This window comes from Propithecus coquereli, unplaced genomic scaffold (assembly GCF_000956105.1).
Source record: "Propithecus coquereli isolate 6110/MARCELLA unplaced genomic scaffold, Pcoq_1.0 Scaffold70, whole genome shotgun sequence".
Taxonomy (NCBI): Eukaryota; Metazoa; Chordata; class Mammalia; order Primates; family Indriidae; genus Propithecus; species Propithecus coquereli.
The window spans coordinates 4,535,789-4,554,147 of NW_012153063.1; the positions used below are offsets into that span (position 1 = coordinate 4,535,789).

General features: G+C 36.1%; 1 protein-coding gene across 1 annotated transcript in view; it reads left to right on the top strand.

Moving 5' to 3' along the window:
• The window catches only part of UNC80 (unc-80 homolog (C. elegans)), a 242,259-nt gene extending 225,240 nt beyond the window's left edge, over positions 1-17,019 (top strand). Inside the window, 7 exon segments of the mRNA XM_012661211.1 lie at positions 411-590; positions 3,159-3,297; positions 5,638-5,694; positions 12,609-12,690; positions 14,513-14,624; positions 15,261-15,460; positions 16,753-17,019. Coding sequence (XP_012516665.1) covers positions 411-590; positions 3,159-3,297; positions 5,638-5,694; positions 12,609-12,690; positions 14,513-14,624; positions 15,261-15,460; positions 16,753-17,019 — 1,037 coding nt within the window.
• Positions 17,020-18,359: the final 1,340 nt, after the last annotated feature.

The following is an 18,359-nucleotide window of genomic DNA, read 5'->3' on the forward strand; positions in this document are numbered from 1 at the left end:
ACTTATTTATTACATTCACATGCTTGTGTCAGGTAAGGTATATTTCTCAGTAAAAATTGGCAAGCTGGAAGCTACATTCAGATCAAAATTCACTTGCATCCTGCCAACCTTGGAAAATGAAATAGAAAAGAAATGAGAGGGAAAAATGTCAAAGCATTTTCCACTGTTAGAGATGTTATGCGCTAACAAGGAAACTATTCAATTATGAATACATCAGTGGCCAATATTGATTCTTTTTCTTAAAAACATCCTCACTTCCATTTGCTGCTTTGTCCTAAAGATCATTTGTCTGGGCAACATTATTTAACTAACACTTGCTAAAAAATACAAGTGGTCAGAGATGAAGCAAATATTTGTTTTCCCTTCAAGATTCTCACTGTGCATTTCCTTTGTTCTCTTGAATCCCCCAGCCTACCAAGGGAAGACATCTATCAGTACCGTGGGCACCTCCACTTCTGCTTATCGCCTGAGCCTGGCCACCATGTCTCGCTCCAACACAGGCACGGGTACTGTCTGGGAGCAGGACAGCGAGCCATCCCAGCAGGCTTCGCAGGACACGCTGAGTCGGACTGATGAGGAGGATGAGGAAAGTAGGTCACCCCGAAGAATCTGGGCAGGAGACACAGAATATAAATTGACCGTACTAGTGGGGGCTTGGCAAGGATTTCTGCCTTTCTGATCTTTTCCAGTTCTGATGCCCTAGTCATTTTTACAGAGGGATTCAAGGTGAAAATGTGACTGATTCCCTGATTCCTAATGCCTTCTATAAATTCCTTGATAGCCTTGGTCATTTGGAAAGAATTCAGGCAAAAAGTAAATCTTTAGTGACCCCTAATTTTTCTTTGAGCTTATGTATTTCCACTAACTCTCATTTAAACTGTGGCTAAGTAACTAGGGGAAGCACTTACATGACCCCATTGGGCAAGGAAAAGTAGACAGTGGATATGCTCAGGACTCAGAAAAGGCTAGCTGGCTATACCATCCAGTGTGTAAACCAGCAGGCTGTCTTAAGGGGATACACTCCCAATTTGGGTTAAGAGACTGCCCAGTGACTAGGTCAGCCCAGGAACTTCTAATGCATGTGCTACAGATTTGGTATTAAGATACGAGGGGAAATCTGTTCAAGAAATATTTCATATGTATGCTTAATAGGAGGTTTTAAAAAGCAAAAATAGGTGAAAGGTTCCATTAAATGTTACTATCATTTAAAAGGTTTTAAAATTGCATCAATTATTTTCTACTGTGTTTAAGACACTCTAATATAACATTTATAGCAAAGTTGTGCTGTCAATGCCTTAAGTATGAGAACAAAATCTAGATCTCCATTCAGAGCCTTTCCATACCAAACAATAACAAAAAGCCCCACTCTGAACTAAATTAAATAGAGGAAATGGGAGTTGAGATTAGAATTTTAATTAACTAAGATGAATGAAAGTATTTTAATGTCCCACCACAGTTGAGTGTGTAAGAGAGGAAAAGAAATAAATGCTTTGTCAAAACACTTACCAGTAATATTTCCAGGTTTAGTTTCAGGATCAGATAAAGTGATAATCATATTGCCCTGCACCTGGCCTATAGATATACTTGTCTCTAAATTGCCCTGGTGACCGCTCATGAAAATACACCTGAAGTTGTAATTAGGGAAATTGTGAAAAATCTTAACCAAGAAAACACAATGATAGAAAAAAAGATCAGCAGTTTAAATATCCATTAAGTCCTGGTAACCGTTCAGAACTTAAAGTAAAATCCAGTTTTCTTTAATGCTTAAAGTAGTCTCTCCCAGCAATTTTTTTTAATGATGGAAAATGATGCTACCTATCTTTTTTAGAGCTAAATATATTTTTCAGGTAACCTTATGAATAAGTAGATGAGCTAACCAGTAGGAAGGGAAGAAAAGTGGAGGAAACAGGGAAATCACTGGCCAAGAGCCAACACTCATGTACTGATGAGGCAGGGGTGGGGGGATTGGGAAGTCTGCAATTTTTGCTAATATCTCTGTTCTCAGACATCACAACCATCCCAATGAAAGCAGGTTTGTTAATAAATGATGTAGTGTAGTTGTCGTGTGGGTATATATTAATTTATAAACAGATATAAAAGCCAGTTTATTGACTGCCTTGAATTAAGCTATTTTCCCATTCAATCATGAAACCTATATTCAGATCTATTGGGTATAAGACAAGGAAGAGGGAAATATGAGAAAGATATGTTCTCTGCCCTCTAAGATCACAGATACAATCTTGCAGAGGAGGTGATAGACATTTGCAATAAAGAACACTTAACAAATGAGTTAATGGAAGACAGCGCATGATTCATCACCAAACAAATATTGGGGGAGTGTTAGGTGATGTAGGAGTACAAATAAGGGTGGAAAATCAATGGGATCTGGGAAAGGCCTTTGTAGAAATAGCTCAATCTATCCTGTCATGTTTTTCATTATTTTAAGGCAAATTTGCTTATTCTCCTCTCTGTGAACACAATTAAAAAGGAAATAATACCATTCTATAATAAGAATCGATTTCAAGTCAGTCATTATACGGAAAATTAAAATTTCTAGCATTTTTCATAGTTTTTCAAATATTTTTCCTAAAAATATCTGAGAGCCGGGCATGGTGACTCACGCCTTTAATTCCAGCTACTCAGGAGGCTGAGGCCAAAGGATGGCTTAAGGCTAAGAGTTGGAGACCAATGTCTCTAAGAAAAAAAAAAAAAATACCGGAAATAGTCTTTTCCTCACCAAAGACTAGAACTCATTAAATGTACTTGAATTCAGCTTTTGAATGTCAAGGAAATGTACTTGACCCATTCAATAATAAAGTCCTTTATTGAACTATTCCTGCAAAGTTTTAAAAATTTATATTCAAGCTTTTCTGAAATCTTAAATTTTCAGATGCCTATTGACTTTCAGAAATAATCTACTTGTAAAAATGGACAAGAAGTTTACATTTATTTTAAGAAGGCTGTTCTAGTGTGGAAGGGTGGGGGATGTATGGACATGACAAATTATCATTACCCCAAAGGTCTTAGTTTTTGGTCCTCCCTTTAGAGATCATTTTAAGGTTGTACTGAAGTCAAGGATAGAACCCAGGAACAACCTTGGCTGGGTTTCTGGTCAGTGTCATCGTTTTTATAACACTCTATTCCTTTGACTCTTTCAGATGACTCTATAAGCATGCCCAGTGTGGTAAGTGAACAAGAAGCTTACCTCCTGAGTGCCATTGGAAGGAGGCGGTTCTCCAGCCATGTCTCCAGCATGTCTGCACCTCAGGCTGAGGTGGGCATGTTACCCAGCCAGAGGTAAAGAGCCATGGCTATATTATACTCTGAATTTTGGGGCAAAGATGGAAATTCTGAGAATACACTCTGTTATTCTACAAAGGCTGAAAGCAGTGGTAATGTTTTTAGAGAGATCATACAACAAAGGACTTTTCAACTAGGTTCCTACACACAACAATCTGCAGTTTTCTAAGCCAGTAGAAGGGATCCCAATTTCTAATCCAAGAATTGTCTCTCCATAAAAATTTTCCATAAATTCCATGGTCTTCTTTCTGGTTGTCAAATGACATTCTTGTATTTCAGATTTATCATTAGCTAAGCTAATAATGAGTACCCAGCAAGAATATAGGACTTGCTTGATACATTTGGTAAAGTTTAGGCTTCTGATATGTTATCAGTATTTAGTCGAAGACAGTGATGCTTCACCAAGCAGAAAAGGATCTATGCCACTATGTGTGACCTTGGGCAGGTCATTTAACAATAGCCCATAGTTTTCCCTTCTGTGAAATAAGGAGGTTGGCTAAAATTATCTTTTAATGTAACCTCTCTATCAATAGTTCTATGTTATTTTCACTTCAGGAATTGAATTATTTCAAAGTACTGGCTTTATGTGGTTTTAGATATTAATAGTTTGTTGCTTATTTTTTAACACCTATAGAGTCATTGTGGTATGATTCACACAAGGAAAATAATAAAGGTGAGGGCACATTGTAATGTTTAGATAAAATCATTTTATATGCAGGAATAATTATCTGTACCCAAAGCCTTTAGCAAATGGTTCATGAACTACAAAGATGAAATAAAATTTGTGAAATAAAGCCCAAGTTTGGAGAATATCGAATAATAGAGGAAAATGATAAAAGATGATTAACAAGTAAATTGCATACTTTTTAAAAAGGCAATATTTTATGTAAGTGCCATTTAACTGTTACAAAGGTTAATACTACATAAAGCTTCCTATCATTGTAAGAGATTGTTTCACCTACTATCTGTAATTTTCCTTTGAAAAGAAATTCATAAACAAAATGTGTGAACAAAATCAGAGCCAAACAATAACTTGTGCAAAAAAGGATGGAAAGTAATATAAACAGTTAATATTGGTAGCTATCAATTTATTTTTAATTGCTAGCAATGTACAAGATTCTATAAAGAATAAAAGAAAATAGCAATTTATTTAAAAGTTTTATTCAAGTTATAGAATTGTAGGAATTTTAAACAGAGTTTTCTTGTTTTTGTTGCTGTTGTTGTCACTTACCTAAAATAACCAGGCCATCAATTCTTTTTCTATATATCCATTAAGGGGTTAACTTGTTTCCAGGGGCAAAATCTGTCCTATTATGGACATACTAGAAATCCAGAAAAAATAATATAATTAAACTCTTTGAGCTTGAGTCATATTTTAGAAGACTAGTTAAGGTAATTCTGCCTTTGTACACTAGGGAAAGTGAGCCTCTTCCGGGGAACAGAGGTTATTTTTACAGTGTACAATTAGGTAAACCTCAATTCTTCGGGAGCAGGCACGCCACTTTTCTAAATGGTCTAATTCCATCCAATTTAACAAGTATTTATCGAGTGCCTCATGGGTGCTTAGCTCAATGCTAGGCACTGAAGAAAAGACAGAAAAAGTATGACAGTTTCTGTTCACAGATCTCAGTTCAGCCACATACAAATAAATCGATAAACTATTTAATTATTCTCTCACCAACCTGACAGGTTTCTTCTTTTGGCATTTACAATTTAGTCACTAGAGGATGGAGAGTAAGGAGGTAAATGAGAGTTCCATGTGAATTTTCCAAGATATCTTCCTTCCGTTTGTTTACTTGCATTTTCATTGCAAAATTAGCAGGGGAAGTCGGGTTCTTTTCTTTGCTTTTCTTAATGGCATCAGTTCCAAGAGCTTGGTTGTGGCAGTTCATGGTAAGTGGTTTCTGTGTGATAATGTCAGAATGCACAAGAAAGAAGCAGGGTCCTGGCTAACGACCATATACATAAGACAGGTTAAAAATAATAACCGCCTAGCCAATGGTTACCAAAGGGAAGGATAGTTTCATCTTCTCCAGATTCATTCTGCAATGCGTTTCAGAGCTCACAGGTCCATTTGGAGCTCATTTTAACTCTTCACCAATAAATAGATCACTCCTCTGAGAGCTGTATCCATTCAAAGTCCTTCCTCCCCCATTGCCTTGAGTCCTATGTCTTGACAAACCCAGCACAAGGTGAAATGGTTGACTGTCTCCTTTCCTTCCTTGTTCTGTTAAATCTATTTATTTTTGGTTCTTGGAAGCAGAAAATCGCATGCTTTTTTTTCTTTTTTTTTCATTTTCTTTCCCTAAATGCTTCATCTCCCTACCCCTCCTGCAGTGAACCTAATGTCCTCGATGACTCCCAGGGCCTGGCCGCTGAGGGCAGCCTCTCTAGGTACAGTGTCAATGCTACCTGTCTATTGGTGTCTGTGCTGGGAAACTAGCTGTTCCCTGTCTCCTCTGTCTCTCTGTCTTCTCTGTCTCTTCTCGCCCCGTCTTGATATCTATTTCCATTTCTTGCCCTTTGTTGTTCATGAACATACGAGCCTGGAAGTCAAAGGTGTAGCAAACCCTCCTTCATTTTCAGCTACAGAGCACAATCACGAATGGCTTTAAAAGCTTACTAAAAACAAACAAAGAAGCAAACAAATTGTAGAATTTTCTATGGGGCTTGAATCCTATGGGTATCTAAAAAGTTTGATATGTCAAACGTTAAATTTATCCCATCTAATCATTCCCTCCCACGGTGATATTCATTAAGAATTGTTTTTCAGGGGTTCTTTAATACAACTCCTCATCATCAGGAAGCCCCTTACTAAATCAAGACAGGTCTTTTAGCTAATACCATTGGTGGTAAGAAAACAATGATGCTATAAGAAGAATAGTAATGTTGATACAATTTATATACTGTACTTCCTTCTTTTTGATGCATGCTATTTGGCAGGCTCTTACAGTAGCTTGTTCAAGCAACACTTATATAAAGAATGTCTGTTCTAGCACCAAGGTGACTCCCAAACTTGCCATGAAATATCAAACACAAACATTTCTTGGTAAGTAAGAGAAGTTGTATGATGCAAATGAAATAATGTCTTGCCTAATAGTTTAAAACTTCAGAAAAGGGGACTGCACCTTTAACACTCAGATAAACCACGTCAAACATTCCTAATCTTGTGCTGTTGATTCACACCTCTCAACTAATCCTCATTAGGGGTAAGGCTTCTTGTTCATCCTTAGAGTGTCTTTGTTCCATCTCAAGAGAAAACATTCCTTTTCGGGTCTGCATTATATAGTGAGTACAATATACCTGTGTTTATTGCTTTATCACAAAGATGAGGAAATGTTGAGAGGCTGTTCCTGTGAAAAGTTGTCTTTTCTTTTCTTTGCATCTTGTTCAGATTTCACATTTTCTTTTGCAATTGAAAATGGGAAATATAGTCCATCATTGAGTGCATCTTTTTTTTAAATTTATTTACCAGACCCATAATTCATGACATTCGTGTTTGCGAGCCCTCGCCTCGACAGATCAGTCTCTTATTGGTGGTAAATGTGGAAAGTGCTGCGGAGTGCAAACAGTTCCATTAGCAGGAGCTTTGGGGGCAAGGAGGAAGTTCAGAAACAAACGATCCGCAAAAGGGCTTCCCTTATTGCCCACAGTGTTTGAAGAGATGTGAACCAAGTCTAGCAGGGTGATCATTGCTTTCAAAGAATGCATTTATTTAATGCTTAAAATTACATAAGGGATAGGGGAACCTTTATTTAATGCTTAAAATTACATAAGGGATAGGAGAACCTTGATTAGAAGATAATTTCAGTGACCTACTGAGTATAAAGGATTAAATCCGACTTCCATTTAGCTGGCTTTGTGCTGGGGCTTTTCTAATTAGGCCAAATACTACTCTTGATGCGTAAGTACTAGTTCAGGGGTGGTGAGAAGAGGAGGGAGTTTGAGTTTAATTTTATGAACTCGCCAAAGGATTTGGCCCTCTCTGGCAAGCTCAGGGTTCAGATGACTGATTTATGGTTATCTAAACCAGTCTACCCTGGTTCCAATATCAATGGGAATAAACTCAAAGCTTTTGCTAGGTGAGACCAGTTCAGAGGCAAAGGTATAGATTTTGTCTACAACTGAATTAGTCATTCATGTCAGTACTTTGATGACTGTCTTAGATCAACTGTTGTTGGTCTGTTGTTCCTCTAACTGTTCTGTTTTAGTTCCGGGTTTCAGACACCCAGACTCAGTTGTGATCACTAAGAAATGGAAAGATGAGGCATTCATTTTGGATTCTGAAATAATTATGTTAACGCAGAGGCATCCCACCATCCACCTTTGCCATATCCTGCAAATCGTATCTCTCGAACTCCATCATGTCACCGAGTTCTCTTTGGAGGAGAGGAACTTTTGCCATTTATTTACTAGGAAGTGGGTTTAAAAAATAGGATATATGCTTTTTATATTTGGTTTCCAGATTTTTTTATTTTTGGCATGAGATTTCTTTATGCTGCAGACTCTTAAAATCCTAAAGCAGTAAGGCATTAACCAGGTAAATTACATTTAGCACACACTTCAACTCTTGGGACCTAAAACACACCCAAAGTAGTTCTAAGAAAAATCTGGCCCCAAAGCTTAGAGAATATCAGGAAGCATGCCTAAGGGGAAATAATAAATCCTGCTTCTCTCATCACCAACCCATAACATTTTGCTAAACTTTCATGAGAATTTGCTTTTGAAAAAAAACATTTGTTTTAGACAAAAAGGGCAAGTTGGACTAAGTGGGCTAAATGAGGAAGAGACCAAAATAACCTCATGAATAGGTAGAAACCAATAAAATTTTGTACACCTATTGAAAATTACTTCAAGTATTTCTTTTCTTTTTTTTTCAACTTACTACTTCTTTCAGGATACTTCTAAGATTTTTTAAAAACTGGGCTAACTGGTTCCTTTTAAAGATTCTTCCCAAGAAATAGCCTGTTAGAAACACTGTGCTCTTGAGAAATACTGAAATAATGTTCCATGGGAGAATTCTCTAGAGAGTGTTGCTCTTACAAGTATAAAAACTCATTATAGATGTTTCTTCCCTGTCCCTGACCCCAAATATAGACATACTATGGAAATATTTTCTCTCTAGAAGAATAGAGACATAACAGAAGTTACTCAAGCACTGAAGACCAGATGTTTATACCAGACAATTAGATTTTAGTTAGACATGTTAAACATTTTGAAAGGCAGGAATTGCCAGTCAACTCTAATTTTAAAAAAAGAGATTGTAATGCTATTTGATTGTATAAGGGTAATTTTAAATCACAGTGAAAAATAAGAATGTTTGAATAAGACTATATAGTCTAAGTAAGATGAAATAAAATAGCTTATTTAGTGGAACCCATCATATGATCATCCACATTTTTCAAGTATAAAAATTTGGCAAGTACTTTCAAAGTACAAAGAAAAAAATTAAAACAACCTTTTTGTGTAGCTGAGAGTTAATGGCTAAGGAAATGTGCATTGTGATACACAGATATGTACTTTGCCATTGCTAATTCAGTTCTCACAGGATAGCTAAGACTTAGATTGTTCTATTATTCCCCCTTTTCAATCTGACTCCAGCCTCTAAGTTCTAACTTCTGTGGCCCTTAAAATATATTCTCTTAGATGTTGTGGAGGCTAAGTAAAATCTAAACAATAACCTTGTATTGGGAGTGGGGAAATTAGGAATTTAGTCTACTGTTTATTTCCCCGTTCCTTACAAATGCGTTATCGCTCCTTTGGGAGCTTTATGCTTTCTCATCACAAGACAATCACTTGGTAAATGGCTATCCTGTTGTATCTTGTGTTTCTCCTCTACATTTCTATAACCATATTAAAATTGAAACCAAAAGCACAGATAAAAGCAATGAAAATACTAATCACCTTTTCCGTGTGCTGGTCTTACCCAGGGCTTCTATTTAAAATTTTAATTTGTAAAATATACTTCAATCTATAATTTTCTTGTAATATTGAGATGAATGATATGAATTTTTATTGCATTACTGAATGGCCCCTTGTTCGTCTTTTATTTTAAGAAATACTATTATGTATGTGTTCCATTACGAGATGCACACATATTTATATACTACAATCCGGGCCATCATGTTGATATAGGGGAAAAGAGGTAATTTGTATCTCTTCCTAATATTGCCTAAATTTTCTTGGTTTGTAAATTACTTCCTTGAATTTCAAATAAAGTGTTTTTGTTCTATGTAAACAGTTCAAGTCACAACAGTTATGCCAAGCCCCAGTCGCATTTACTTCTCTAAAACCTAGAGTATTATACGGTTTGCCATAGTGATATTTTTCAGTGATTCAAAACTATAAGAGATCATTTATTTCCAAATATGCTGGAAGATATTAGCTTCTTCAATTTAGAAAGTTTTATTTGCTTATATTCTTATTGTTTCACCTTATTACTTAACCAAAACAGTGGAAGTCAGCCATATCTCCTTCCTAAGAATAAAAATTTCAAGAAAGCATTTTTTTCCACAAGATACAGTTTTTAGAACTTGCCCCACTACTCTGACATATCTTGACAGAGACTCAACTTTTCAGAGTTATTTTTTATGACCATGATATGTGAAATAGTGATTTTAGTTATTCAAAAGGATTCAATGGCCTATTGGAATATAATATTTTAAAATTTGAGCCTATCAAATAAAACAGTATTTCCCTAAAGGGGAAAATAATTTTGATTATTGCAGTTGTGGCAGATGAGGACTATAATGGGACTGTTTCAAAAAATTCAAATAGAAACTGGGGTGTAACATAGAGTGGTGCTTAATGCAAACCCTGGTCTTCTCTTGGTTCATTTTAGCATTGCACATCTTACAGTCCTGCATCACAAATCCTCAGATGACTGAAATATCACATGCTGGGGAGAGAAGCTAAATTGAAACTACTTTTTATTTGCAACTTCAATTTGATATAGACCCCAGAAAAAGAAACATGTTCTAAATTATTTCTGTTGTTAACTTTTCTGACTATTATTAATGTGTCCTAACTGTATACAGTTAAGCCAGCCTTTGATATTCCAAATACAAAATCACATTTTTAGGGAGAATGTAAATTATCAGCTGGGATATATTTCCAAGGACATGTTTTGTAATTTCATCTTTGATGTGTACATTCCATGATAAAATGCTATATGGTTTTCATAGAACTAAAGCTATAAATTTAATATATTTCTTAGATATAAGCCTCTCTCATCCATAGAGAAAATTTTGATGCTTATGATCCTCTAGGAATAATCATCATGAAATTATCATTACATTTTGACATTTAACACTCCCTAAGTAACATGTATTTCTTTTCTTTTCTTTTCTTGCACCATTTTTTCTCACAATCTCAGATTACTGAATAAAAATGAGACAAGTGGACTGCCTTGATTTCATTTTCTCTGCCCAACTATTTTCAAAACGTTTTATTACCTACTTCCTTTTAGTATTCTAGAAGCAATAAACTCATTATAAATCAAATGTAAAACAAGGAAGCATGCTATATATATATCATTTTTCATGTTCAAACCATTTTACATCAATTGACTTCTTTTCTCTACCTTAATGGGAGGTCGTTGGTAAGTATTAACCTCCCTTTATGGCCAAGGGAACTGAGGTAACATTTAGTTGTCAATGAAGAATCCATTCCAAAGAAAGCTTTGCTTGGTATTGGGAGAAACTTGTTTCTACTTTTGTGCATATGGTTAATTGAATACTCTTTCCAATTTAACAGACACGTGTTAAAATGTATAATTAATAAGGAGATGTCATTTCAGACATGCCAGCAACATAGTTTGGATTGCTTATCAGAATATATTGCTTTGTTCCTTTGGGGTAATTTTCCTTCTTCATAGAAAGGTCATATATGCTACAAGGTTATATATGTATAAGGATAAAGTACATTGATCTTTTGAACTGGATATTCAGGAGAACAAGAAAGTTCAAAAACACCTGTTTTGGTACTCTTTATGGGATTTTGTGATTGTGTACCTCAAATGGTGTAATTACATCTTTATTTCATAAAAATTTTGATGAACCCCATTTGGGAATCATTGATCTTCTTCTAGTGGAAATGTAAGACTTTTAAAAAATGACAGATGTGACTGTGTCAACTATGTGATGATTAACCAGTTGTTAACACAAAAGGGGAAACATCTGATTGCCCATCTCGCCACCAATTTCTTTCCACAACTGCAGCTAGGTATTTAGATAGATCATTTTTTTTAAAAAATTGAAATAAATAGATATAGTCTCTCTTTCTTTTTCCTGGACAGTTGCTGACTTTGGATTCCTCTGTGGAATATTTTACACTAAAAACTATCTGTAGATGACTCTCCTTTTGCAAAGGCAAAGCAGAAATTAATTACCCATTAACCAAATAATCACATTGACATCATCCACAGAATTACAGTGTTCTCTGGGGCACAGTATATATTTTTCACCCCCATTCTCATTATAAATATCTATTATACATGCATGCAGAATGATAATGGACCATGGGCCCATACTAGTATTTTCAGCTTCACCTAACACTAAAATAGCAACCACTTCCAGTCATTTTTGCATATGAAAGACACACATACACAGTAAATTTGGGGGGAGCAGGTTGTTCCTTTTATAAACTGCACAGTATGTTTTAGTGCAGTTACTCAATATTAAAGCTCCTGAGTTGTAATGATAGCTTAATTACTTTGCCAGCCTTTTAAATCTAAACCCATTTTAAAAGAACATTTAACTGTCTACCCATGTGACTATTCATTTATTCAGTAGTCACAGAGACTTCAGGCTGCAAACATGTGTTGAATGTGCCCCTTCACCCAAATGGATTCTGTGTCTGATGTGTTTGATATTTGTCCATCTTATTTTCATTTAAATTGAAATTTTAAAAAAGGTGTTCCCATCCATGTAATAGAGTTGTTTGTGTTTGTTTGTCACTACCTTTTCCCTTCCCCTTGGAAAAAAAATTGAGATTAGAATATGACATCTTAAACTTTTTGGTGGCTTCCAAACCACGAGTATGATCGAACCAATGTTTTGCTGAATGATAGATACGGCATCAGTGATTGAAAACCAAATCTCAATTTTGGCAGCTTGGGGCTACAAGGCCTTTTCCTCCCTCCCAAACCTTTGAAAATCCCTATCCCAGGGACTCTTTCCCAACCATCCTTCAAAGATAATGGTATCTTTGAAGTGACTGTGTCATATAAGTGATTTTGGCTAACACCCACCAGAGCATGGTCTTCTGTACTCTCTCCAGGGTGCACTAACACTGTTGATGCTTGACAGGGTGGCAAGTGTACAGAGTGAACCTGGCCAACAGAACCTCCTTGTTCAGCAGCCACTGGGGAGGAAGAGGGGCCTGAGGCAGGTAAGCAGACCTTGAACAGGCAAGAGAATCATCCTGTGAAATGAAAGCTCTATTCAATTTTTAATGCCCATGTATATTAAGATTATATTTTACCTTCTCCCCACCTGAAATAAGCAGTACAGAGCAACTTTAAAACATGGTAAGTACTTGGGTGCAAGCTGGGCATTTTAAGCTTCTATTTTAGCTCTGAATATTCTTATTGGCAAAGCCGATGACTTAGTAAAGTGAGCCTATAACTCTATTTGTTCCCTATCCAGAAACTAACTTTCCGGGCCAAACTTACTGACAGAGATTTGTTATACAGTTTATGTAATGACTGTTTTTGCATAGAGGCAAAGACAAAGAAGTCCTTTCTTCCTCATTTTGAGATTAATGATTTAATTTAAAACAAATTGGAGTAAGGGTCATCTTTACCAATTTCCTTAGGTGGAATTCTTGTACATTACTTTCTAAATAAAAATCTAAATGAGGCTTTTCAGTGTTGCTTCAATGGGAGCTTCCCGTTTGTGATTCAGGTACCACATACTTGGCCAGCAATAGTGTTTTTTTGTTTTTGTTTTTTAATAAATCTCCCCTTTGAGAGTCAGCATATATATATATTCAACTACAATTTTCAGATGAGCAAAGGTTGGTCAGTAAACAATAGTTATTAGTTTTGCATCCTAAAATCCCTGAAATTCTCAAATTTACAATTTAAATTATGTTAATTTATGTTACTGGGATAGATAAAGGAGTAATAGCCAGGAGATGAATTGGCTAAAGAAGATGCCAGAAGAAAACACTTATAGTTAAATAAGCAGAAAGAAGTTGGGCCGGGCGCGGTGTTTTGTGATAGCAAAACACCATTAAAAAGGTCATGTTACATATTATATAGGTATCGGTTTCTTAGTGCAAGTCTTATTTTTTATTATTAAATAGATGTTGTACAATGACTTCAATTTTCACCCACAAGACACTTTACTATTATAGAACGTAGCCCCAAAATGACTGAGGAGATACCCTCAGTATATCTGCAGTATGTATTTCAAAGATTTTAGTTTGAATGAGTTAATAAAAAAGACAGATTCCTTTTCAAAACTTGTTTGACTCAGCTGTATTTCTAAGTTTGGCTACAGTGAAGTTTAAGAGCCATCATTTAAATTAATTTCTTATAGCAAGGTATAGGGGTATTCCTTTACATGAAAAAGACTGTAAATTCAATGTAAATAGTACCTTACTTTATGTACTATCTTGGAGAGTAGAAGAGGGGAATTTTCCCAATAATAAGCTACAAAAAAAAAAAAAAAAAAAGGGTCTAGACGGGTTAAGCCACAGAGAGCGCTCGCCGCCATGCATGTCCACCTCCCTCTGCACCGCCTGTAATCCTAGCTCTCTGGGAGGCCGAGACGGGTGGATTGTTTGAGCTCAGGAGTTTGAAACCAGCCTGAGCAAGAGCGAGACCCCGTTTCTACTAAAATTAGAAAGAAATTAATTGGACAACTAAAAATATATAGAAAAAATTAGCCGGGCATGGTGGCGCATGCCTGTAGTCCCAGCCACCAGGAGGCTGAGGCAGGAGGATTGCTTGAGCCCAGGAGTTTGAGGTTGCTGTGAGCTAGGCTGACGCCATGGCACTCACTCTAGCCCGGGCAAAAGAGTGAGACTCTGTCTCAAAAAAGAAAAAGAAAAAGGAAGTTTATCAGCTACAGATGTAAGGAACACCATAAGAGTCCACAGAAACATAAATTTAAAAAGCAATTGTATAGTCAGAATCCTCTGAGCACAGTGTTTCCTCCCAGGCAGTTAGATCCTTTTGCAAGTTTATTTTGCCTATTCTCTTTAGCTGAGACGTCCTCTGCTATCACGTCAGAAGACTCAGACTGAATCCAAAAACCGCCATGCAGCTCGGCTGTCAACAACTCGCAGGAGCATTCAACCTAAAACGAAGCCATCTGGTGAGGTCTCCTGTGTCCCTTCCAACTATAACATTGATTTGATAAGATGGGACTCAGCCAGGAAAGCCTGCAAAAACTGAGCTGATGCAGATAAGCACACCTTGGGGGAGGTGCTAAGATAAGGGAAAAAGTTTTCCAGACAATTTTAGTGCCTTTTTTCCTTCTTGCCTTCCCCAACTCCTGTCCCTACCCCTATGAAATTAGGTAAATGGAAGAGCCCAAGGTAAACCAACTAATACTGTGAAATTTGGCTATAGAGGCTTATGTTTTCTTTATTCAAACCAGGAACAGTGTTTGTTATATGTCTTACTGAAGATAAAGCTATGATGAATAATAGGGACTTTAAAGTCCTATTGGCAGCTATTCTGAGGAATGCTCAAGTTCTACCTAATGCTCCATGAAAATCTTGTTTTAGGCCATTTATATAAAAATGATTTTTCTGCCCAAGTCCTACACTTTGTAAGAAGATGAAATCAAACATGTACAAAATAGTCAAACATGCTCTCATTTATGAATAAGCCAACAATGTGTTTATTAAGAAAAGCTAGGTGACACTGGTTAAAACCAACTATTAAGCACTAACAGTCTATTTTACCCAATTTCCTCCCTACCTACTGCCTCACCTCTGACCTACAGCGGATCAGAAAAGATCTGTAACCTTCATTGAGGCTCAGCCAGAGCCAGCAGCTGCCCCAACAGATGTACTTCCTGCCACAGGCCAACCACAGGGCTGCAGCCCAGCCCCATCTAGGAAACCAGAAAAAATGGACGATCCAGTCCTCACGTCTTCCCCCGCCATAGTTGTTGCGGATCTCCACAGCCTGTCTCCCAAGCAGGTGAGGGCACTAGAGAAACACACAAGGCTTGCTCACTGCATAATTATTTCTAGGAACCACTGGGTATGCGAATTTATTCCCCATAATTCAGTCTGGGTCTGCAATGCTTTGTTATCCAAACAGACACTGGTCCTGCCACCATGAAAAAGAAAATCTATATAAAGCTATGACCAGGAATATATCTACATAAGAAGGACCAAGAGAAGTCTTGATATTTTTAGTTATGAAAAATCTAAAAGAAAATACTCCACAGCTAAAATAACCATTGAAAACAGGTATACACAGGTTGAGCACTCCTAATCTGACAATGCAAAATTCAAAATGCTCCAAAATTCAAAACTTATTTATTTATTTATTTATTTTTGGTGGTTTAAAACAACAGAAAGTTATTGTCCCACAGTTGTGGAGGCTAGAAGTCTGAAATCAAGGTGTTATGGGGGTTGATTTCTCTTCTTTGCCTCTCTTTATGGTGATGGCTGGCAATCTAGAGTATTCCTTTGCTTGTAGATTCATTATTCCAATCTCTGCTCTGTCTTCACATGGTGTTCTTCTCATCTCTCAAAACTTTTTGAGTGCTGATATAACACTCTCAGAAAAATGCTCATTGGAGCATTTCAAATTTCAGATTTTCATATTAGAGATGCTCAACTGGGTAAGTATAAATGCAAACATTCCAAAATCCAAAAAATCTGAAATCTGAAACACTTCTGATTCCAAGAATTTCAGAGGAGGGATACTCAACCTGTAATACATAGCTGAAAAATAGTTCAATTAAAAAATAATGAAGTTACTAACTTAGACAAAGCCTTTAAATATTGAGCTTTCTAAGAAACTTTTTGTTTTGATCTTTTCCCTCATTGTTTTGATATTTTTCTTGTTGATATTTTTTCTTGTTGCTTTGATTTTTTTTCCTTCCTTTGATTTTAATAAACAAATTCCCATAGGTTCCACATTCTTCTCATGTGGTATTTCAAGAAAACTAAAGGGCAATATTACTATTTATGTTTGTATAGTCTTTAATGCTTAAATTTTAACGCTTACCATTATTATCTCATTTAATCCTCAGTCTACAAGGTAAGCAAAACGAAAAGTTATGTTCATGTTACAGGTTAGAAAATCGAGGCTTAGAAAGTTGGAAGGGTCTACATAAGATCTTACCTATGACAAAGGCTAGAACTGGGACTGGCCTTCTGATTCCTTGTCCAGTTAACAGCTAGACAACAACATTTTTTGATATTCTTCTCTGGTACCCACCCTACCTTTCCATGATGTTATGATCCTTTTGATCATAGAGTGAGGCCCTCTCCACTGAAGAAGGAGAAAAGAAGGAGGATACAGAAGCACAAGGTGCTACAGCACTTAGTCCACTCTCTACTCAACTCTCAGACCCTGATGACTTCACAGGCCTAGAGACATCCAGCCTGCTACAGCATGGAGACACTGTCCTTCACATCAGCGAGGAAAATGGCATGGAGAACCCTCTGCTGTCCAGCCAGTTCACTTTTACTCCCACTGAGCTGGGGGAGACAGACATAGTCCTAGATGAGTCTCATGTTTAATTCTGAAACTTGCAAGCACTGCAGGTGTAGAGGAGACAAGGAAGGGATCTCTCTTTTAAAAGTTGAATAATTTTGCTTAAAAAAAGATTAATTACAAAAGAGCACTTTACATCCAATGGGTGGCACAAATCTAAATAGACTTTATTGCCAATATGCATAATGTTTCATAAACATCTTAGAAATCAACGGCTAAAAGGATTTAGTTGTATGAAAATCATAAAAACCAGGGAGGAATAAGGGGAAAGAGCCATTTCACTGCACATTGTTTATGATTCAAAAAGCTTTCAGCAGTTAAAAACACATACTGTTACAGTGCTGCTTTCATAGAAACATTAATATGTTCTAAAAAGAGAATGCAATTTTCTGAGATTACTCACATTATACATCTCATGTAAATGTTTATTTTTATAGTTTTAAAAATATTAAATCAGGTGGCTATACAAGTAGCAATTTACATAAAAATAATGAATAAGAAAATATTAGTTTTGGGAGACTAAATAAGCCCACAGCCATTTTTGCTTTGATCAATAATACAGCCATTTAGAAGAAGAAAAAAAATAATATATTCAGAGCTGCGGACTTTTCAATATTTATTTTTTAATTGCCATTTTCATTGCATGTTGTAAGTCAAAATGCTAATGCCATAAGACCATTCCGTTTCATAATCAATCACATTAGGCAGAATATTCTAGAAATTATCAGATATAATTCTGAATTAAGAAGAACCTAAACAGCCTATCTAACTTTAAAAACTAAATGTAAATATAATAACTTAAAAGAGATGGTATTCCTACTTCTAGCCCTGACAGCATAAATGCCAAGATTAGGAAATATTGAGAAATGTGATTACTTTTCCTTACATTATCCCGTGCCTGCCCTTGAGGGCATATTTTCAGATGTTAAGGTTAGTATTGTTAGAATTGGTTCAATAAAATAACTTTTTCTCAATAGTAACAATATTCTTAAGATACTCAGAACATCTAAATTTATGAGGAATAAAACATAAAGTAAGCAACTCTTCATAGACACAGCCAGCTTGTATATTTTACAAATAAATCTTTAATTTGAGGTTCAGTAACTTCAAGACAAGTATAAAATTAGAAGGCTTGTGAGGCCAATACCTAGTGTGTTATTGATCCTATAGTAGGGTTGGGCATCATATAGTTCAAAATCGAATTTCAAAAGTTTAACAGTTTACATTAGAAAACTGTGACATAACTACTAAGCATATAAAAAACTCATATACATAAACTAAATTGGTATGGTGGTGTATGTGCGTGTGTGTGTGTGTGTTTTAGTTCTCAATTTGAAGTTAAATACAGACTTTGATTATATTGCAA